A 23,770-nucleotide genomic window follows, 5' to 3' on the forward strand; every position below is an offset into this window, starting at 1 on the left:
TTTGGCCCACCAAGCACCAATTGGCTGAACGTGATCACTTTATACCAGCATATTAACAGGACAAAAGGGTTAAAGAACTAAATAAAGAAACGTACAGATCAATATATGTCACCTTTAAGAATGTTCGAGTAATCTAGTGTAGGTATAGGGTTATTTATCGTACTTACAAACCTACGGTTTTTTAAGTAAGTTTTTCTACTAGTTTGATTCAAATAAGGTTTCTATTATGTTTAGGATTACCACAGTTATATAAATCATTATGTCAGTTGAATGCGTTTTGGGTCATAATCGATCCTTACCCAAAAGTCTCGATAGCAGTTGTTTTCAAAGAATACGTATACGGTATGTGGGGATGATGAATAAGGCTGCTGTAGAGGTCAAATTGTTATAATAAATGTGTGGTGGTGGTCAGGTGAAGGTGATGACCGTTGTTTGTAGCGATTGTAGAAGATTAAAAATCGTGTTAAAAGTCAAAACATCCGATTGCAAAAATCAATTAATTATGGTCATATTTAGAAGACAAGTATAAGTGCCCAATTGTCCATAAAACCGGTTGAAAACAACATTCAAGACCTAGATTTTATTTATTTCAAGATGCATGTATAAACAATTAGGATGGCAACTTAACCAAAAAGATATCTATAGGCTGCAAACCAAAATTTGAACCACTAAAAGGAATCTATATATTGTGCATGGAGTTTATTGGTATCATGAATAGGCATTATATATGGTAGGGACTGTATAAGTTCAAATATAATTGGTGAGGTTCTAGCACCCATGTTGGATGGCTAAGAAATTTTTGGGATGAGTTACAACTTACAAGCACTAAAACACATTATTTTTAGTTATTTTACTAGGGAATATTTATTGTTTAATAACCCCAACCTGTGACAAAACAGATGCACCACTTTACAGAATTATTACTATTTTATAAAAAAATATTCAAAAGGTCACATACTTTAGGCTATCCTCCAAAAGCATACTCTGACTATATATAGACAAGAATATAAACATGTCATATGCAGGTGACAAAATAATTCCTTTATATATAAGCCTATTCATATCATCAACTTCTTCATAAGCCATAGGCAAGAATCTCTCTACATTCATCCATGGCTACTCAAGCTAGTTATCTCATCTCCATGGCAATGATCTTCTTCCTTGGTACATGCGCTAATATCGGTATGATCTCTATATCTCCGTATGTGTCTACTTCTACTACTATAACATGAATTTATCAGTTTTTACAGTATTTTATTGGAATTTGAAGTTGTTACATAGAATAAGCGACTGCTGATATTAATATATACTTTATAAGTTAAGAACATCTGATTTTAATTTCAATGTTTGAAAAAACTCCTAAATGTTTGTTTACATCTTACTTGCAAAATCTGAAAATTTAGTACATAAAGTCTAGTTATAACCATTGTTTAGTGATGATTTAATTTTTTTTTTTTATTTGTGAATTGTGATTGTTTTTTTTTTTCACTAAATGGTGGCAAACAGTGAATGGGGGAGCACCTCCACCACCAGAGTTCACTTACTTGGGCCCATCTGACCCATCAAAATGGGGGAGTCTAAGCCCAGCATATTCGAACTGCTCTAAAGGAAAACATCAGTCTCCGGTCAACATAGTGAAGTCAAAATGTGATCATGCTCGAAACCTAAAGCCGTTAGACATTGAATACAATATTGCTGTCAATGCTACTCTTGTAGATAATCTCTACAATGTTCAGGTTTTTATTTGCTCATGTCGCTTATTTAATCAATTTTGATTTTGTTCTTTTAAGTTTGACCCTCGATTTTGACTTTTGGAATCTTTAATGTTTTAACTTGATCTTGCTCAATGTTGGACCATGTAACCAATTTTGTCTTTATTTTTTATCTAACTTTGACTTTTGAATCTTTCATTTTGACTAAGATCGTTATTGGTAAAACTTGTGCAGATTACTTATGATGGAAATGCAGGAATGCTGAGAATAAATGATAAAAATTATAGTCTTGTTCAAATGCATTGGCATTCACCTTCTGAGCATCGCCTCAATGGTCTTCAGTATGCCTTTCTTCTATTTTAGACATAAATTTTGACTTTTAAAGTCAAACATTTAACATAATATCTCTGTAGGTATGCTGCTGAGCTCCATTTGGTTCACAAAGCCATTGATGGTGAAATATCAGTTGTTGCCATTCTTTATCACTATGGTCATCCTGACCCTCTTCTATCTAAGGCAAGTTGCTAAATAATTATATAGTGTATGAAATCGAAAAATCCCAAAGATAAAAAAGAACCGAAATAACCAACCCAAACAAAAAACGACGGTTTGGTTTATGTTTTTTGTAATAACCGAACTTTAAGTTCAATTTCAGTTTTTAATGCCATTAAACCAAAAAAGCAAACTGAATTTAATTTAAGGATTTTAATATATCTATTTTGTGAACTTTAAGCCATTTATAAAAATTTAATAAATATTGTAACCCAAATATTATAATCCAAATATATAATATCAATTAGTTATCAAGTAGCAAATGGCAAAACTGAAATCAAATAGTTTTGAAAAACTTAAAAGCCAAAATTTGATTTTTTGTTCATCTAAGCTCAAAACCGACCATGCACACCATTATTGGTATGATCAAGACACAATAAATACAAGCAAGAGATATTAAATTTAGCAATAGATATTAAATTTGTTACAATAAACAGATCCAATCCCAACTGACCCAACTGAGGAAAATGGTTCATAGTAACAAACAAGCCCAAATTCCTATCGGATTTATCACCACCAAAGAAATCAGGAAACACTCACGGAAGTATTACCGATACGTGGGATCATTTTCGACACCCCCATGCACCGAAGGCGTGATTTGGAACATTCTTGGCAAGGTATGATGATCATGATACATCATTATATCATTGCAATAACTTAATCTCTCTGGATTTTGTTTTAATAGTTGTCATTTGTGTTTAATGAAAATTGCAGGTACGGTCAATTTCACGAGCTCAAGTAGACGAGTTAGAGGCACCATTGCTTGTGGAAGACAAGCATAACTCAAGACCAGTCCAACCACTGTATGGAAGACATATAGAGTTATATGATGATGAGATGAACCACTCTTGATAAAAGTTATGTATGCACAAGTTTTGAACAGAATAGCTTGTGCACATTAATTGCGACACAGATTTGAATCTTAATCTACTTAATATTATATTAAGTTGAAATAAAAATAACCCTTTTTTCTTACTTTAAAGAGATTTTTCCTATTTGCGTCCCTTCGGTTAAAAAATGCACCCCTAAAAGTCAAAATGATATACTTGCATCCATGTTGTTTCAAAACGTGGAAAATTGAGTCTCGGAACCATTTAATGGAGTTAAATCCAGGGGCGGCATAGTCTTTTCACCTTTACAAGACATGATATTCCATTTATTTCCTTGTTGTATCTGGATTTACACGCTATGCGTCATTTCTCGTTCCTTCTTTGTTAAGATAAGCCTCTATACTTATATGTCTTTCCCACCAACTATTGAAGTTCACCTCCACCTATCCACCACCTCCAGATTTGGATACTCACCTCCATCCCCATCTCCTCACTTCCGCCTGCGTCGACCTCCATTGTCACACCCCGGTCCAGGGACTAGGGGCGTGACTATCAGTTGGTACCTGTTTTGTAAATATATCAGACTAGCGGGTTTATTTTAGCGGAAGATTTTTATATAAATATTAATTTATATTAAAAATTTACTCGGAAATTAAACACCCGAGTATTCGGTTACCAAATAATGTTGTATTAGTATTACAAGGATTATTTTCAAGTTGAGCCATCTTGAACGATCTTCTATTTTCATGACTCATAATCCTTGTCTATTGTTACCAGCACTTAATTACCTACAAGGGTTGGAAAAATTACGTCAGCAATGAGCTGGTGAAACGTTGACTCGATAAAATAATTTATAACAGTCGTTATACATAGTTTTTCTGTTTCACAATCTCAGCAGGAACACCTGTCATTCTCGGGATTTGTACCACTGTCCTACACACACAATTCAAAGGTTCCCCGAGTTACATAGCCCCTGTTCGGAGACATTCTTCCCCTAGGCTATGTGACCCTGTTGGAGTACCGGTTATGACTTATTTGGTTTTGTATGCTAATAGGTTGGTTATGTATGAATCAAGACACATATGTATTTGGTCTGAGTTGCTTTTTATTAGCTATTTTGTATTATAATGATTTTAGAGACAAGTAATCTCATGCAAACATTTATCAGACTCTTTGCAATAAACAACCTGTTTACTACAAGAGTCAAAACAGTTCAGTCGGTAAAAGGTTTAACGTATTCACCTGTTGTTGTCAGTTTGGTGTCGTTCAGAAACCTTTCCTTTCAGTATGTTGTTAACCTATATTTGTAATAGGTATGCACAAATACCTTGATGGTGTTTCTTGATTAATCAGCAGACCTTAGGTTTGATTTAACTCAGTAGACTTTAAGTCTGATTTAACCCCTTGATAGAGTTATAGTTGTTTTATGAAGATATACTTGTATTTACGTATGACTTTTGGTATAGCATGCTTTAGCCTAATAGGTTCTATCACGTTGGCAAGTTTCTCCAGGTAAGTAAACGGGCCCTGCGATTGATTGGGATTTGTACGAATTACTTACCTTAGGCAAGAAACATCTACTAATGATATCCCCCTTCCAGTTACTACATGCGCATCAAAATATATAGTTTTGGTAACATTACTTCTTATGAAAGTAACGTCGTTACTTTAGTAAAACATTATTTGGAAATCATTTATAGGGTAACGACTGTACTCTTAAGTAGGTTCTAAATATCTATGTAATAAAGTAATAAAGCATAATTCTTACCTTAAACGATTACTCGCGAATAAGAACAAGAAAAGATTGGCAACTTGCCGGTAGGACTTCGCTTAATAAAGCGATAGGTCGTTAACAGGGCTTCGGAACCTCATTTCTTGCACAAACCTCGTGAAAATAAGCCGTCGGAACGTCGAAAAACTTCGGGCACGAACCTCTAGGCTAAGTGTGTGTATAAGAAGGTGCTTTAGGATGGTTTGGCTCAAACCCGTAGTTGCTCGATTTATACTCGTTTTTAGCTTCCTTCGCGTCGCGCGAAGGACAAACATTAGCCGTTTGCGTCGCGCGAACTGCCCTTCTGACATGTCAGGACACGTACCTTGCGAGGACATGCCACGTGTTGACACATGATTGGACATGTGTATTAGATTACTTAACGAGGTTTCGCGTAGCACAAAGTACTACTTCGCGTAGCGTGAAACTCTATTACATTAGTTTCTGTTCCAGATACTTCGCGTAGTGCGAAGTATTTTTAGAATCAGCTTCGCGTCGCGCGAAGAAACATTAAAATCAGATTTTCCATTTTTGATCCTCTAACTTTCAGAATTGACATTTTTAGCTCAAAATTAGATGGGGGTATTTCCATGGTGTTACATCGATCATCGTCACCATCTCCGGATTCATACAACCATCTCCAGATCCGCCACTATCTCCGTCTCTCCCTCCATGTCCATCTTCTCGTCTTCAATCGGCTCCAAACACCACCACCTCCAATTGTTGTCGTCACCCTACTTCAATCGGCTCCAAACACCACCCCAATCGCCATTGATTCCCCTAACCACCACCTAACTACCGTAGATACCCCTATATCGTCGACTTAGATCTTAACTTAAATTCTTGAATAACTATCCTAGTTTGATTAGTTTTGTTGTCAAATCCTTAAATAATCCGACCTTGTCGGGTTAAGGGTGACAGTGACAATGACAACAACCCAGTTGTCAATGCACGCCTTCGCGGGTTTGACTATTCTCACATGATAGTCGGTTGACTACTAGCGAGAGTGACCTCTCATGCCATAGTCTTGGCGGTGGCGATGATTCTGTAAGTAAATAACTACTGTTATTAATAGATTATTATGTTTTACAGTTGAATTGATCAGAGTATTTTTTTTAGAACAAGTGTGATTTTTCTTGATCACGCTCACTGTTTATTTTTGGGCTTGTTTATGTTATGATATTGAATGATGTTTACAGCTTTATTATGATATTGGGTGATTATGTTAGATATTGGATGGTAAATGATTTTAAAAATGATTTTTGTATAAAAATTTGGAGGGTAAAGATGATAAAAAATAGTTTTTAGAAAATTTGAAGTTAAAATATTTTTAGAAATATATATGTTTTTTTTTTAATTTTGTAGGGTAAAAATGATTAAAATAATAATAATAAGTTTTTATAAAGTTTAAAGTTAAAAAAATTTAGTTTTTTTTTCAAATTTTTTACGAAGGACGAAATTGAATTTTCCTAAACCACATGGGCGTAAAATGAACGTTAAAAAGGATATAATAGTCATTTCAGGATTCCGTTGGATAAATATGCCTTATTTTTAAACCACAGGGACGCAAGTATATTTTTTGACTTTTTGGGACACATTGTGCGACCATGCTCTAACCAGGGACACAAATAGGAAAAATCTCATCATTAAAAAGCACTTATTTTTTGTGTTGTACCGGTGTGGGTCACATCCCGTCACTCCATGGGTTCTCTCTCGGTCTCAAGTATCAATGGAGCAAAAGAACAAGTTTAGAGTGGAAGATATGGCGCCAGACTGCCGGTTCAACTTCGTTAATTTCCCTATTTAATTGGTTATTTTGCATGTAGTTGGTCGTTTAATTTTGCTGTATTTTCCTTTTGCTTTGTTTCGGTCCACTTGTGTCTTGTAAGAGGTTCTTCTTTTGCTTTATTTAATAATATTGGTCTTTAGAAAAAAATAAATCAAAGAATAGATAGATCGCTAGATATGCACTATCGAGGCATGTGGTTGCGGGTCCTATTCATATTGTAACATCCTCAAAATTTTGGTCCAAATTTGATAAATTTATAAAGATGAAGGACTAAAAATATTAATAAGATAAATAATGGGGAAATGAGATAAACATCTTATGTTAAGGTAATAAGAAACTTCATCCCACATGGAAGGAAGGAAGAAAGTGGAAGCATTTCACATGGGTATAAATAGGAAAGAAAACTTTCCTCCCACATTGGAAAATTATAAAACTTGAAAGTTCTTTGTAAGAATAGAAAGTTTCCATATTAATATTCTTATATGTCTAACCACTCTCAGTAGTCCTAGCGGAGGGTGTGAAGCACCCGACGCGCACGCGCACGGGCTTATGCGATGGGCACAACGTGGTGCTTTGATAACGCACTTTGCACTTCTCACGCTTGAGGGCCGCCTTAATATTTTTGAACAATGAAAGTTAGATCAAGACGTGACAAGCTACCAAAGTCTAGGGGCTAAAAATGAAAATTTTGAAATTTAATTCCTTCGCGTGACGCGAAGGAATTGGACTCAGACACTTCGCACTATGCGGAGTAGCCACGAAGTAATCAAACCATTGACAGACACGTGGCAGGTCTAGTTGTTAATTCATCAAACTTATTGGTCTACTTTGCGTGTCGCAAGGACAAAGATATTCAATGGTGATTAACTAGCCGTTCGCGCTACCGAACGAGCAAACTGAAAATACTTCTCGCTACGCGAAGTAACAACTTTTCGGCCTATAAATAGGCAGCCAAAGGGTGAAACCTCATTCACTCGTCACACCTTACATACACACATAGTCTCGTAAAGCGTATCGTCATCCGACACGCTTGTTGTCTCAAAGTATGCGCAAGTAGTAGAACCTCTGTTGGCTTATTTCTTTACCCGACGATAAGTAGAAGTGCTGCCCGAGTGAAACTTAGGCATTTCTTCTAAGCAAGCTATACAAGGTAGGGATTTTGCCCAATTATTTTACTAAATATGGCTTGGACCCTAGTCGGGGATATAGCCCGTACGTTGATCATATAATAAGTGAAGTATAAATTTCACAAGACGATATTATAGATGGAATATTATTCTTTATTTTATATAAAGATTTTGTAAATGTTTCTTATGAAAGAAGAAACTCGATATATACGTTTCTTCATGAAGAATAAACGAAGTGTATAAATGATGAAAAAGAAGGGACTAGAGGTCCTTATGTATTATAAAGAGATAAATATCAAGGTAAAGGCTATGCAAAACAGACTAAAGGTCTGTAGCTAGATCATTGATCTAGTATTTATAAAACGTTATTCTCGTACTATAGGTCCGAGGTAACAAGAAAGCATAAATCAGTGAGACACACTGACCAAGAACAAAGGTGAATACATCTAAACTCTCTACAACTTTATAAATTGAGTATTTAAATGTTTACATGGGATTATGTATCCCTAAAACTTTATAAACAAAGGTAATCCTTGGCCCTCAGGCTATCGTAGACATTTGTCTGGATCTTTACATATGTGGGTAGACGGTGGGCACACCACACCACACTTTCTAATGCCTCCGCCACGTTGGGCTGGACCTAAGTAATGTCCGAGAGGGGATTATCTTGTGTATATTGGTAGTTGCTAAGTTCTCGACACTGCGGTGTTCGCTGAGTGGTTTGAGTATGTTTATAATAGTACTTCAGACTTTCAGAACTTGGTTATTTCCTAAGCAACGTTGGGCTGAGGCCTATGATGTCTCGAGGGGATAATTGAGTATCAAAATGTTTTGTATCAACACGTTCACTAGCATGTGTTGTTGACATATTTTATAAATTGTTTTACAGGTAATCAAGAATAGGTAATTGGAGATGATGACTAGCCATTAGACTATCTGTTGGCTTAGATTGAGTTTTTGATATTAAAATAATATAAATTATGGTTTTATAATTTCAAACTCTTTTGTACCGACCACCGGGTGATTAATCCCCTTAATTTGAATATAATAATATTTTAATCAAGTCTTCCGCTTTGAAACCTTAAACTCTGATATATTTACAAAACAGGTACCAACTTGTGGTCACATGCTAGGCCCTAGATTGGGGTGTGACATGTTGGTATCAGAGCCATCGATCTTAGCTAATTAGGTATATAACAATACCTAAACTTGGATCAGGGATAAGTTTCCATATTTTATATTATAGGGATAAGATAGGTTAGTACTCTTTCCTATCCCTCATTATTCAAATTCTAATATATATCGTTCAAGAAGTATATGGAAACTTTTCGTCAAGAACGTAGAATGGCGAATTATCCAGAACTCGCTATTCCCGATCATGTAGGAGATGGAAGTGATAGCTACTATACTGACTTCTTTAGTCAGGATCGGCCAGTTGTGCCTATAGTACCTTATGGAAGTCAACCTGTATATTTCCCCCGCATAGAGCAAATACCAATCCTTATACCAAGTGATCCACCGACTCCTCATCTTTCTGACAGGATGGAAGTTGACGAACCAATCAAATCCGAACCCGAACAAGACACATCTAGTTGGATGCAGTATCACTCCGATCAAAGTAGATGGCATTTTGGAACTCCATCCTATAACCCAATAGATTCCAACAATGATTCCATTGCGGGTCCATCTAGGAGACCCAAGATGAGGGCAATACAACCTCAAGAGAAGGTGACTATACAATAGCTTTAAACAAGGATGATGTAGAGATCAATTCGGAAGAATAATCCGAAAAGGATCCTGAGGAAGAATCCGAGGAGGATCCTGAAGAAGAAACTTTGGAAGAGATGAATACCGATGAAGGAAGCCATTGTGTTCGAGACAATCCAAGATGTGATTGTTCACCAAACATTGGCTGTTAAGATCCCATGTTTCACATGTCCCCTTGTTATGATTCTCAAGATCCTTATGTTCAAGGATTTTCACCTAGTTTCTCACCATATTCTGGTATTGTTCCTACCATATCGGAACAAGCTGAAGAAATAAGGCAACAAGAGGAAGCCGCCGAAACTTTTTACAATCTATCGGTTGAATCAAATCCCCTACCACCATACCCAAAGAATCAGTATGACATTGTTATGATGGGATATCAAGATCCACCACCTCAATATGGATATCCAAATGTCATGCCACAATTCCGAGAAGAACATAATGATCGAGCACTTCATGAAACCGATGAATTAAGAAGAAAGGTTGCTACTGAAAGTAACAAGAGAAAGAAAATGGGAAGCAAATTACTACATAAATGTAGTAAGATGAAGAAAATGATAAAAGATTATATGCAAGATTAGAAATCCTACCTATTGTATCTGTATCATTTATCTCTGAGTCAGTTATAATACTTGTGTTTGAAGTTGTTTGGTTGCAATGTATTACGATTTGTAAGATATTATGTCTACTGGTATATAAATAAAACCTTTGGTTCTAAATCAATTTCTTTATAATTTCAGAATGCCGAATTAAAGTAATCCTTCGCAAAATAAGGAAGCATCTGATTCAAGAAGCAACCGAACGAGAACTGAGCTTGCTCAAGAGAATCATAAGCAGCTAATGACAAAAATACAAGAAATGATAAATGCAATGAATACATTGCTACCAACTATAAAAGAAAAATCGGTTCACAAAATTGAAACAATCTAATTCTTGCCCAAACCCTACCCATCAAGATGAAGAAAGTGATCATGGTTTGAATACTGGTGAAGATTTCAATCGAACCTTTAAAAAGAAGTTGAGAATCGAATGTTGTTTACTCGAAGATTTTAAAACTTATGGACCGAAGGAGTTTTATGGTGATAATGGCGCCATAGCAACAATAAGATGGCTGGAAGAGATGGAGTCAATCGTAATAATAAGCAAATGTATTGAAGAAGTAAAGATTCAGTAGACATCTTAGATGTTCAAGGGAGAAGCGTTAGAGTGGTGGAACACTCTGTTAATGTCTAGAGGATGAGGACCCATGTACAAATTAACATGGAAAGAATTTAAAAGTTTGGTTCTGAAGAAGTGTTGCTCGATGTATGAGATAGACTTAATTCAAACCAAGTCCTTGAACCACAAGGTGGTTGGAACAAATTTGAAAGATTACAATACCAAATTTCAAGAGTATTGTAGACTTACGTCACAATTGGTAACACCCGAATCAAGCAAGGTGACCCGCTATATTTGGGGTTTACCGAGAGACATCAAAGACATCGTAAGGTCTCATATGCCACAAACCGCCGATTTCGCCGGCTGGTTATTTTATGAATGATCTTATCCGAAATAAGGAAGAGGATAAGAGGAGAGATGCAACAAATGACAAGAAGGGAAAAGGAAATATCCGTATCAAGGGTAAGGAGGTTGATAGGAAGACGGGAGGTTTTACCTCTAACTATCCATTGTGCAAGATATGCAAAAGGCATCGTCTCGGCTGATGCCGATTTGTAGCTTCTACATCTGCAGTTTGTAATTCATGCAATAAGCCAGGGCATGTTGTAGCTGATTGCTGGAAGAAAGCAATGACTTGTTTTAATTGCAAGGAGATGGGGCATCTCAGCTTTGAATGTCTAAACAGAAATATTGCTGATGGAGGTGCTAGAGGAAGTGGCACCAAGAATGATGGGAAGAAGGGAAATGCTCGAGTCTTCGTACTCGCACCAAAAAGGCTGCAGCCATACCAGGCACCATCACCAGTACGTTCTTAGTTAATAATGTTTATGCAAGAGTTTTATTTGATTACGGTGCAAATCAAAGTTTTATAAATTATAAATTTTGCAGTCTATTAAACGAACCTTTAAAGAAATTGAACATAACTATAAATGTCGAGACAGCTAATGGTGAGATAGTTAAAATTTCTGAAACCTTAGAAAACGGAAAGATTCTGTTAGCAGGTTATGTCATACCTGTACAATTATTACCCATAGCATTGGCTTGCTTTGATATAGTTCTAGGTATGGACCGGTTATCTGATAACCATGCTCGTATCATTTTTAATAAGAAAACTATAGAATTTCAAGCCCTTAACAAGTGAACAATTCAAATCGCTGGTGACAAAGATGCTAGTCAAGTTAGCATAATCTCCATGATTAAAGCTAGTAATTCTTAAACCAAGGTTGTTTAGCATTCATGGCCTATGTTACTCGGGAATCAAGGCCAAAGGAAATCAAAGGCATACCTATGGTATCTGATTTTCCCGATGTCTTTCCAAATGAACTTACATGTATACCACCCATTCGAAAAGTCGAATTTAGAATAGACCTGATGCCTGGAACTGCTTCAATAGCCAAATCCCCATATCTATTAGCTCCAACGGAAATGAAGAATTTGAAGAAGCAATTAGATTGCTATAGAAGGGATTTATTCGTCTAAGTTCATCACCTTGGGGAGCTCCGATATTATTCATCAAGAAGAAAAATGAATCAATGAGGATGTGTATCGATTACAGAGCCTTGAATAAAGTAACTATTAAGAATCGATATCCTCTATCAAGGATTGACAATTTATTCGATCAATTGAAAGGAGAAAGTTTCTTTTCGAAAATAAATCTACGCTCTTGATATCATCATTTAAAAGTTCAAGAAGAGGACATTCCAAAAACAACTTTTCGGACAAGGTATGGATATTATGAGTTCATTGTAATGCCATTTGGATTTACTAATGCCCAGCCGCGCTCATGGATATGATGAACAAAATTTGTAAGCTTTATTTAGATAAATTTGCAATCGTATTCATCGATGATATACTTATTTATTCTAAATCAGAAGAATTATCACAAAGCTCATCTTAGAATCTTGCTTGAATTACTCCGAAATGAGAAATTGTATGCTAAGTTTTCTAAGTGTAAATTCTGGTTGCACGAAGTACAGTTTCTTGGCCATGTCGTAAACGCAAGTGAAATTCAAGTAGACCCTGCAAGCAATAGCCAAATGGGAGATTCCTAGATCACCAAATAAACTTCGAAGTTTTCTAGGTTTGGCTGGATATTATAGAAGATTCATTGAAATCTTCTCTCGTATAGCAGTTCCCTTAACTTCATTAACTTGAAAGAATTTTAAGTACGAATGGGGACTAAGAAACAAGAAGCATTTGATTTACTTAAGCAAAAGCTAACTAACGCACCTATACTGGTTTTGCTAGAAGGTACAGAAGATTTTGTTGTATTTAGTGATGCATCCCATTTAGGTTTGGGTTGTGTACTAATGTAAAGAAAGAAAGTAATAGCTTATGCTTCTCATCAATTAAAAGTACACGAAAAGAATTATACGATTCATGATCTAGAGTTGGGTGCTATAATTTTCTCCTTGAAATTATGGAGGCACTATCTCTATGAAGTTAAGTTTATCGTGTACACCGATCATAAGAGTTTAAAGCACATCTTTGATTAGAAAGAGCTTAACATGCGTCAAAGAAGATGGATGAAAACTTTAAATGATTATGATTGCGAAATCATTTATCATGAGGGTAAGGCAAATGTGGTAGCTGACACATTAAGTTGAAAAGAACATGAGAAACCCAAGAGAGTGTGAGCTTTAAGATTAGTGCTACAGATAGATCTAATCGAACAAATCAAAAGAGCTCAGAAGCAAGCAATCGAAGAAAATCTAATCTCCAAAGAAAAGCATAATGGTACAATTGATTCTTTAGTCAAAGGAATGACGACATACTCAGACTTGGAAACAGAATTTTAGTATCGATTGTTGGAGAATTACGTGAAAGGATTATGAGTTAAGCTCATAGATCAAAGTATATGATGTGTCCCGGTAGTGATAAGATGTATCAAAATCTTAAGTCAAACTATTGGTGGAATGAAATGAAAAGAGATATTGCTTTATATGTTGCTAAATGTTTAACTTGTTTACAAGTTAAAGCCGAGCATCAGAAACCTTTATGTTTGCTTCAACAACCTAAACGTTCTATTTGGAAATGGGAGATGATATGGATTTCATTACAAAACTCCCTAAGACTACCCGTCAGCATAATGCTATTTGGGTCATTATCGATAGGTTGACTAAATCCGCTCATTTCTTACCTATCAATGAATCTTACTCTATGGATAGATTGGCACGAATATACATGAACAACATCGTATCATTGCATGACGCAATTGAGTCTTAGCACTGCTAATCATCTCAAACTAATGGGAAAAGTTAAAGACCAATCCAAATGCTTGAAGATATGCTCCGAGCTTGTGTGATCGATCTAGGAGGAATTTGGGATGATCACCTTCCTTTGATGGAATTCTCGTATAACAATAGTTATCACACTAGTATTTAGGCCACACCAATCGAAGAATTATATGGACGAAAATGTAGAATGCCTGTATGTTGGTCTGAAACTAGAGATAATCAAATATCTGAACCAGAGATAGTGTAAGAAACATCGGATAAGGTATTACAAAATGAATTAAAATGGCAAGAGATCGAAAAAAGAATTATATAGTTGTTCTTCATAAGTCGTTAGAATTTCAAATAAGTGGTAAAGTCTTATTTAAAGTATCACCATGGAAAGGTGTGGTACGATTCAGCAAGAAAGGAAAATTAAGTCCTTGTTTTGTGGGACCATTCGAAGTATTAGAACGAATCGGTACCATAGCTTATTGCTTGTGTTCGCCAAAATAAATGAAAAGAATACATGATGTATTTCGTGTCTCTAACTTTAACCATGCCTTTAAAGGATGTCAAAATCAATGAAAATCTAAAATTTGTAGAACAACCTCTACAAGTTGAAGATTTCAAATTTAAGAAACTTAAATGGCTTAAGCTAAAGTTAGTCAAGATAAGATGGAACTCAGGAAGAAGACCAGAATTTACTTGGGAGTTGGAATCAGAGATGAGAAAGAAATACTCACATCTGTTTTAGCAAATCTCGAGGACGAGATTCATTTCAAGGTGGGGAGGATGTAACATCCCCAAAATTATGGTCCAAATTTGACAAATTTATAAATATAAAGGACCAAAAATATTCATAAGATAAGTAATGGGGAAATGAGATAAACATCTTATGCTAAGGAAATAAGAAACTTCATCCCACATGGAAGAAAGGAAGAAAGTGGAAGCATTCCACATGAGTATAAATAGGAAAGAAAACTTATCTCCCACATTGGAAAATTATAAAACTTGGAAGCTCTTTATAAGAAAGAAAGTTCCCATAGTAATATTCTTATGTGGTTAACCACTCTCAGTAGTCCTAGAGGAGGGTGAGAAGCACGCAACATGCACGCGCACGGGCTCGGGCGATGGGCGCAATGTGGCGCTTTGATGGCAAACTTTGCAATTTGCCCGCTTGAGAGCCGCCTTAGTATATTTGAACAATGAAAGTTAGATCAAGACGTGACGAGCTACCAAAGTCCAGGGACTAAAAATAAAAAATTGAAAATTTAATTCCTTTGCTCGATGCAGAGGAATTGGACTCAAACACTTCACGCTACACAAAGTAGCCACAAAGTAATCAAACCGTTGATCGACACGTGGCAACACATCATAGGACACGTGGCAGGTCTAGTTATCAATTTACCATACCTATTGGTCTACTTCGCGTGTCGCAAAGGAATGCTTCGCGTTACGCGAAGGACAAAGATATTCAATGACGATTAACTAGCACTTCGCTCTAAGCGAACGAACAAACCGGCAATACTTCGTGCTATGCGAAGTAACAACTTTTCGGCCTATAAATAGGCGGCCAAAGGGTGAAACCCCATTCACTCGTCACACCTTACATACAAACATAGTCTCCTAAAACGTACCGTCATTCGACACGCTCATTGTCTCAAAGTACGCTCAAGTAGTAGAAACTCTGTCGGCTTATTTCTTTACCCGACGATAAGTAGAAGTGCTGGCCGAGTAAAACTTAGGCATTTCTTCTAAGCAAGCTATACAAGGTAGGGATTCTGCCTGATTATTTTATTATATATGGCTTGGACCCTAGTCGGGGATATAGCCCGTACCTTGATCATATAATAAGTGAAATATAGATTTCACGAGATGAGATTATAGATGGAATGTTATTCTTTATTTTAAATAAAAATTTTATAAATGTTTCTTATGAAAGAAGAAACTCGATATATACATTTCTTCATGAAGAAGAAACGTAGTGTATAAATGATGAACAAATAAAGGACTAAAGGTCCTTATGTTTTATAAAGAAGTGAACATCAAGGTAAAGGTTATGTAAACAGACTAAAGGTCTGAAGCTAGATCGTTGATCTAGTATTTATAAAACATTATTCTTGTACTGTAGGTCCGAGGTAACAAGAAAGCATAAATCAGTGAGACACACTGACCAAGAACAAAGGTGAATATGTCCAAACTCTTTACAACTATGTAAATTGAGTCTTTAAATGTATACATGGGATTATGTATCCCTAAAACTTTATAAACAAAGGCAATCGCTGGCCCTTAGGCTATCGTATACATTTGTCTGGATCCTTATATATGTGGGTAGACGATGGGCACACCACAACACCTGATTATGCCTCTGCCACGTTGGGCCGGACCTACAATATTTGAGTGGGGATAATCTTGTGTATATAGGTAGTGGCTACGATCTTGAGCGTTGCTCACTGAGCGGTTTCGAGTTGAGCTGAAGTTTATAATAGTAACTCAGACTTTCAGAACTTGGTTATTTCCTAAGCCACGTTGGGCCGATGCCTACGATGTCTCTAGGGGATAATTAAGTATCAAAATGCTTTGTGTCAACGTGTTCATTAGCATGTGTTGCTGACGTATTTTATAAGCTGTTTTACAGGTAATCAAGAATAGGTAATTGGAGATGATGACTATCCATTAGACGATCTGATGGCTCAGCTGAAGTTTTTGATAATAAAATAATGTAAATTATGGTTTTATAATTCCAAACTCTTTTGTACCAACCACTGGGTGTGTAATTACCGTCTTTTGAATATAATAATATTTTAATCAAGTCTTCCGCCTTGAAACCTTATACTTTGATATATTTAAAAAGCAGGTACCAACTTGTGGTCACACGCCTAGGCCCTAGATTGGGGTGTGACACATACCAGCCTCGTGATCCACCATTTGCCAAATGTATATTTTCATTTTTTTGAACGACCAACAAAAAAATATTTAATAATAGAAAACACTAGGAAGGAGCTAGACTCGCCATTAAAACACCATGGAAAACACCATAAAAGAACAACAAAAACACAAAACTTATACCCGGAACCCATGCCAATCATCCCAAAACAAGCCAAAGTTGTGATTACCTATTCTTCAACCATAGGAACCCCATCACCTTTATTTCCTCAACTAAATTCGTTATTTGAATCGGGGAGTCCCATTATGCACCAAAGCATTCCTCTTCTTCCACAAAATCCAATCGCGACCAGACAGAACGCATGGAAGAGTTTAGCTTTCTCATTGAGAAACGAGGAGTAAAATGGGCAAGCAAATTACACCATTGCACTATCAAGCTCCACATAGCAAGGCTATACGAAATGAACACATGCTCGACAAACTCCTTAGCCCCGCCACAAATGGGGAACCAAACCAAGCTTACTAGGATCCTTCTTTTTACCAAAACGTAGGTAGACGACTTATTACCGCCCAGAACGCACAAAAGTGACTTTCTTTGGGACATAGTTGTATCATCCTTTAATTTTTTAAACCCGAAAACTCGACGCGTTTAAACTTTCAGATCTTCTTTTAATTTCTTAACTTGATCTTTAGCCTTATTTTACGTATTTTATACTTTAATCAAAGTTTAGGGGTTAAAAATGTCAATTTCTAAGCTTCCTGGTAAAACTTGTTCTTTGCGTAATCGCATAATCAAATTTAATAAAGTTCTCATTCATCATCTATATTATTATTATTATTATTATTATTATTATTATTATTATTATTGAATCATAAATTATTCATTTCAAGTTATTAACATTATTTTTATATCTACAAATACTTGAATCTATATTCATTTCATTGATTACATGTGCAGCCGTTCATTTAGTACGTTGAACCGGGAATGCCTAAACAAATATTTTAACATGCAACATAAATAATTATGGTCATCTTAAATTAATTTTTATCCTTAGTATTTTACTTGGCATCTTTTATTAACAGAAAAGCATCTTTATAGCATATTCTAAACACAACTTTCTCTCCAAGATTTACCTATTTAACCCCTTTTTATCACAACAATAAATAAGCTTCATTTTCATCTTATGTCCTTTGTTCATTCGTCTCTTCTTCCCTCACTAAATCATTCCTCCAAGTAAAGTGTTAATTTATACTCTTCATATTTTCTTTGTTCTTGATCATGTTTTATGTGTTTGTTCTTCGTTCCCTCTTATTTTTCTTTTTGTTTATAAAAGGTTCTAAAATTATGATGTAATCATGTTTGTGATCCCACCTAATCCATATGCCATGGTGTATGGGTTTAAGAAGACAAAGAACATAAGGTCACACCTTAATAAGTTCTTACATTCTTGAAGTTTTGTTTTGTTTAATTTATGTTAATTCATGAACCATAAGGATTTTGATGATACATGACCAAACATATTGTATTTATCAAACCACAAGTGGTTCATAATTTTATTTATCAAAATTCATTCCAAAGCATCAAAAACATTGTTATTTACAATATTCCAGGTTGACAGCAGAATTGTTCGAAAAAGGTTGAGTAATAACTTGATCATAAAAAACTGTAAAGATGCAAGTCCAAAGCCTATCATTAACTTTATTGAGTTACGGTTCTAAGATCTATTTTATTTATATTTTTGTTATTTCGTACGGCTTTACAATCATTATATTAAAATTAGTGCGCAGATTTGTATCCTCTGTGACGATTGACTATTTTAGCCTATCTCGGGTCCGAATTTGACCAAACTTTCTAAATGAAAGTTTTTGCTAACACATTGATTTAGTTTTCTGAAGATTTTTTAAATTCTTGGGAATTGTTTCATATTTATTTTTAATTTAGCTATTCTGTGACAGTAAGCTGTCCAATTCTGTTTTCATCTTTCTTTTCCCTTGAAATTTTCAAGACAAGTTATTGCTTCATCATACCATTATAATCCTTAGTTAATTATTCAACAAACCCAAACTAAAATTAGCCTTATTACTATTATTTAGGTCTTACACGTTAGGGCATTCACACGCTTAACCAAGATCTTAATCTTTCCTCCTACCAATTTCAAGGTAAGTTTACATACCCCTTTTTAATCTTTCTTATATTTTTGGGGGTAGCATGTATATCGTATGTACTATTCAAGTTTTATTAACAAATCTATTCAAAACACAATTCAATTTATGTTTATGTTTGATTATTTCATATGAATATGCTCTATGTGCTTAAGTGTTTGTTTTATTATTTGGTGGTTTAGCCTCATCCTCATTTATTCTCATCTAGTATAATCATACATTTACTCAAGTACGTTGATTTTGTATCAATAGGAACTAGTCCATATCTATTTAATTGTCTACATATTCATAAGATTAGTAATGCTCATTTTTACATATGAATTACGATTTTATCTATCTACATATATAAACCTAAACTCATGTATTCTCACCAACATTTGCTACAGGTTCAACTATTTGGTGTTATCAAAATTAAAGATAGTTAGTTTGGCTTTAGGATATTTAGTCAAAAATACAAATTTATTTTGTATTTAATTTGGTTATTGCAATTGTGTACTTGCTTTAGTGTTAATAAATTAAATAATTATTGTCGCTTTAATTAGTTTTTTTGAGCTGTTGTCCGATCAATACATTATGTCCCAGATGTTCCGCTGCTTTGGTTGGGGTGTGAAAATATTTACCCCGCTCAAAAATGTAGCTTGGACTACTGCAAGAATTTTTCATTATACAATCTTTCAAATATTTAAAAGAACACACCCCTAAAGGATCCATACTCCAAACCAGTTTGTCAACTCCATGTTCCATCACTACCTTTTGGCAAAGACTTAGTAAGCTTCTGAATTCCTTGAATTCAACAAGGCCAGACAGACTCCTTTTCCACTCCCATTTTCTGCAAATCCACCCATCTAACATAAATAACCGATCAGCCACTGCGGAATCCTTGAACTTTTCTAATGAAGAGAGACTCGGAAATTTAACACCAGCGGAATTGGATCGACCCACACATCTAACCTCCACTTTTAACATGGAACCGGAAACTCCCTCCAAGATCGACTTCAGACATTTGAAGAACCAAAGAGATTTTTACAATATGGCTCCATGGACACGGAAGGAAAAGTTTAGCCGGTATCACCGACCAAGACCTGGCGGAATGCGGTAAGGCACAAATGGCTTTCCACCACAAAGTCCCCTTTTCGTTGTTAAATCTCCACCACCACTTTTCCATCAAAGCCAAATTCTCCTCTCTCAACGCCCAATACCGAGACCCCCAAACTTGACCGTAGCCACCACCTTGTCCCAGGTGACCCAATTTACCTTAGCTTTCTCCTCCGGACCTCCCCAAAAAAAAAAGTTCCTCCCTAACCGCTCAAGCTTATATAGAAAACCTTCCGGTGCCTTAAATAACGAGAAGCGGTAGGTTGGTAGCAAGTTGAGAAGTGATTAAGCACCGTAATACGACCGCTAAAAAAAAGATGTTTGGCTTTCCAGCGAGACAATCTCTTCATGAAGAGGTCGAAGATCGGATCCCACGCGTTTATCACATTCATACTCCTCCCAAATTGAAGACCAGAATGAACAAATGGAATTTCTCTAACCCTACAACGAAAGACAGTAGCCATATCTTCCAAATCGGCTCTATCCACACACGTACCAAAAACATGAACCTCGCTAAATTAACCTTCAACCATGAAACCAAATAGAAGCACCTCAATACTCTAGAAAAAGTAAGCGTGTTATCGGAATTCCAATCACCAATGAAAACCGCATTGTCGGCATAAAGTAAATGAGACAAAACAGGACTCGCCGACCACACTTCAGACTATGGAACATATCCATTTCTGCCACCAGCTTCAACATTCCCGTAGGCACCTCCATAGCAATCACAAACAGGAAAGGAGACAACGGCCCCCTTTGCCTGAGCCCCCAATAATATTGGAATTCTTGGGCAGGTGACCCGTTTAACAACACCGACGCTCGTCTTACCGAAAGAATAGCCAAAACCCACTTGGCCGTCTAACTAGAAACCCCATTTGATCTAAAATTGAAACCAAAAATCCCCGTTCTATGTATCATAAGCTTTCTTAATGTCCACCTTAAAGATCATACTTCTTTTGTTTGACTAATTTAACCTAGCCAACATTTCTTTCAAAATTAACGGGCCATCCTGAATACTTCGATTTGCAAGGAAAGCTGACTGTTCTTCTGATACAAGGCCCCCAATTACCTTTTTGAGTCTACCAACTAGCACCTTTGAAATCAACTTATTAACACACCCCCACCAAACTAATTAGTCAAAACTTCTTTAAGTGACCGGATCTTTCACCTTAGAAATTAATGTGATGAACGAAGCCAAACAACAAAATCTAAAAAACTCCGCATCAAAGAACTCCTTAAAAACTTGCATAAAATTTATCTGTATAAAATTCCAAAATCTTTTCCAAAATTTAAGCTAAACTAAGCACAACTAAAGCAACTTATAACTAGAAAGATATAAATAAATAAAAGTAAAGAAGCTAGAAAAATATTTTTGTTCTTTTTGATATACACTATAAACAAGGTTTAATACATACTTGGATTGTTTGTAAAAAAATTCATCGTGTATCCCCAGCCGCGCCAAAAACTTGATGCGAAGCGTGGTGTAGTGAAAAAGTGTTAAGTTTTTCAAAAGGTTTATTTTCACACAATATCGAGTTTTAAATTTATAAAAATGATTTTTTATATTAACCAGACCACAAACAAATAGGTAAGTGTACCTATCGTATATGTAGAATAGTATCGATAAGAACCAAGTATCGATCCACGGAGACGCTTGTTTTATTTTTACTACTACATCGTTGTATTTATTATAACCGGAAGTAGACGTCATAGTAGTTTTGGTTTGACAAATAAACTTTAAAAGAAATTTAAAAGCATATATTAAAGACAATATTTTGGGGTTTTTATATTTTTATGGAGATGATCAAGGATATAAGTGTATCATCTTGATTAAAACTCCTCTTAACTTGGTTTAACAATTAATTGGTAAACATGTGATAGAAGCTTGCTATGGTGATTAAATGTGGGAATAATACCTTATATCCAAGTCATGTTATTTCATGATAATTAAAGAAAGAGATATGCATAACTTCATGACCTCCACTAAAACATCATTTTATGTAAGCAGGTGGTTTATATTAAGTATTTAAGGTAACTTACTTTAAAGATGAGACAGTCCCTTAAATTACTAAGTGAATTATTCTTGATATTTTAGTAAAAATAACCTTTGTAGTATACTTAAAATACCAATTAAGATTAGTTAAGCTGTAAAGGATGAACATTGAATTACCAAGTATTAACCAACACAACTCTTGGACTATTATAGAACTCATGTAATAACCATCCAAGAGTTGTTTGAAATAAGTTATGTTGCAGACTCGCTTGGCAAGTAATTAACCGATTTTAGTGGATAAATATCAATAATCCGTTTTCACAACATTGTCAACATTCCCATTTTAAGATGATCAATCACTACTAATACTTCATTTGGTACATGTTTATATTAGGATTCATGTTATTTAGCCAAACCCTTACAAGAATGGCAGTTCCCCAGCTTATCATCAAGTTCGGTACTTGGTGTCTCTTTTAAAGATTTATAGTTTATCAACCAAGTCCTCACAAGAGTGGCAATTTCTCGGCTTATCGTCAAGATCGGCACTTGGTATGTCTTTTAAGGTTCATATCTTTATTAACCAATGCCTCACAAGAGTGGAAGTTCCTCGGCTTATCGTCAAGCTTGGCACTTGGTGTAAATTTTAAGAGTCTTTTAGCATTCCTCATCAAGTGATGATAACAGCATAACCTTTACTTTTTGTAAACCAATCACATGTTTAACCAATATTATTAAACTTAAATTAAGATTCATTATAAACATGATCAAATTAGAACAATCCAACCAATTTGGATGATTAATCTTTTATGCTAATGACTTCTTCTAAGAGCTTAATCTCCTTGATTTTAAAAGGGTGGATGGATGGGATAATTCCCTTATTAATGGTTGTGAAAGGAGGTGGGTGAAGTGGATCTAATGTTATTGAAGGTGTGTTGAATGTGGAAGATGAGCATTCAATTTATAGGCTGAGATGGGGTCTCAACACGACCCGTGTTGAGTTGGGCACGGCCATGTTGATCACTTTGTCCTATTATATTTAATGCTCGTTGTCAGATGGTACAGAAGGAGAGAGAACATGGTCGTGTTAACCTTTGAACACGGCCGTGGTGAGTCTAGAAGAGTCCAAATTTGTTTTTGCTCTTGTACTATCAATATGGGCGTGTTTAGGTTGAACATGAGCCATGTTGAGCTTTAGAACCTTTTATTTTATCCTTTTCTTTTGTACTTTCAACATGGGGTGTTTTGAGATTATGTAAGGCCTCGATCCCGGTAACCCTACTTTGGTGTTGGATTTACTCATAAACACAGTTCTAAAATCAGAGTTAATTTAAACTTTCGCGGAATAATTTAAAACTTCAAACATCACATTACAAACATTCATTTTTGTCTTAACATACAAATTGTCTTTTCATAACATAACATAAAATAGTCATGACACTTCTTCATAGATGCCAGTCTCTTTAGCTCGTGCCATGTGTCCCTCCTCAAGCCAGCTGCCTTAACCTATCTGCCTGCGCGCATACTAAAAGTCAGCTACGCTGAGTGAGTTCTAGTTAATCAATTTAACATACAATACATTCCTATCCTTACTCATACGCGTCCGAAGATACGTATTCATACCTTACTTTGCTATTACTTCTTTCACACATACTTTATATACATGCATACGTACTTACATACTTTCTTTCATAAAACCCTATGGTATACCATAA

General features: G+C 35.5%; 1 protein-coding gene, 1 long non-coding RNA gene and 1 pseudogene across 3 annotated transcripts in view; all 3 read left to right on the top strand.

Moving 5' to 3' along the window:
* The first annotated feature begins 1,029 nt into the window (after positions 1 to 1,029).
* On the top strand, positions 1,030 to 2,240 carry LOC143571267 (alpha carbonic anhydrase 1, chloroplastic-like). Its single transcript, XM_077056738.1, has 4 exons — positions 1,030 to 1,182; positions 1,507 to 1,736; positions 1,947 to 2,053; positions 2,126 to 2,240. Exons 1-4 carry the CDS (start codon positions 1,113 to 1,115, stop codon positions 2,238 to 2,240), a joined length of 522 nt encoding a protein of 173 aa, XP_076912853.1. The 5' UTR covers positions 1,030 to 1,112.
* Positions 1,301 to 23,770, top strand: part of LOC143571263 (alpha carbonic anhydrase 1, chloroplastic-like) — a 34,356-nt pseudogene continuing 11,886 nt past the window's right edge. The window contains exon 1 of the transcript XR_013142066.1: positions 1,301 to 1,317. The product of XR_013142066.1 is annotated as an alpha carbonic anhydrase 1, chloroplastic-like (transcript). The remainder of the gene's footprint in view (positions 1,318 to 23,770) is intronic.
* LOC143571265 (uncharacterized) overlaps positions 2,706 to 23,770 on the top strand; it is a 168,572-nt gene continuing 147,507 nt past the window's right edge. The window contains exons 1-2 of the long non-coding RNA XR_013142067.1: positions 2,706 to 2,881; positions 2,979 to 3,126. This is a non-coding gene — a long non-coding RNA (uncharacterized LOC143571265). The remainder of the gene's footprint in view (positions 2,882 to 2,978; positions 3,127 to 23,770) is intronic.

This window comes from Bidens hawaiensis, unplaced genomic scaffold, assembly GCF_021521415.1.
Source record: "Bidens hawaiensis isolate Kalapana, Puna unplaced genomic scaffold, B.hawaiensis_p1.1 tig00025295_1, whole genome shotgun sequence".
Lineage (NCBI taxonomy): Eukaryota > Viridiplantae > Streptophyta > Magnoliopsida > Asterales > Asteraceae > Bidens > Bidens hawaiensis.

What these genes read in the sequence shown, in the direction of transcription:
- LOC143571267 (XM_077056738.1), top strand. Translation starts at nt 1,113, where the DNA reads ATGGCTACTCAAGCTAGTTATCTCATCTCCATGGCAATGATCTTCTTC. An exon ending in TGGTACATGCGCTAATATCG is followed by an intron (nt 1,183 to 1,506) that starts GTATGATCTCTA and finishes GGTGGCAAACAG; the next exon opens with TGAATGGGGGAGCACCTCCA. An exon ending in ATAATCTCTACAATGTTCAG is followed by an intron (nt 1,737 to 1,946) that starts GTTTTTATTTGC and finishes AAACTTGTGCAG; the next exon opens with ATTACTTATGATGGAAATGC.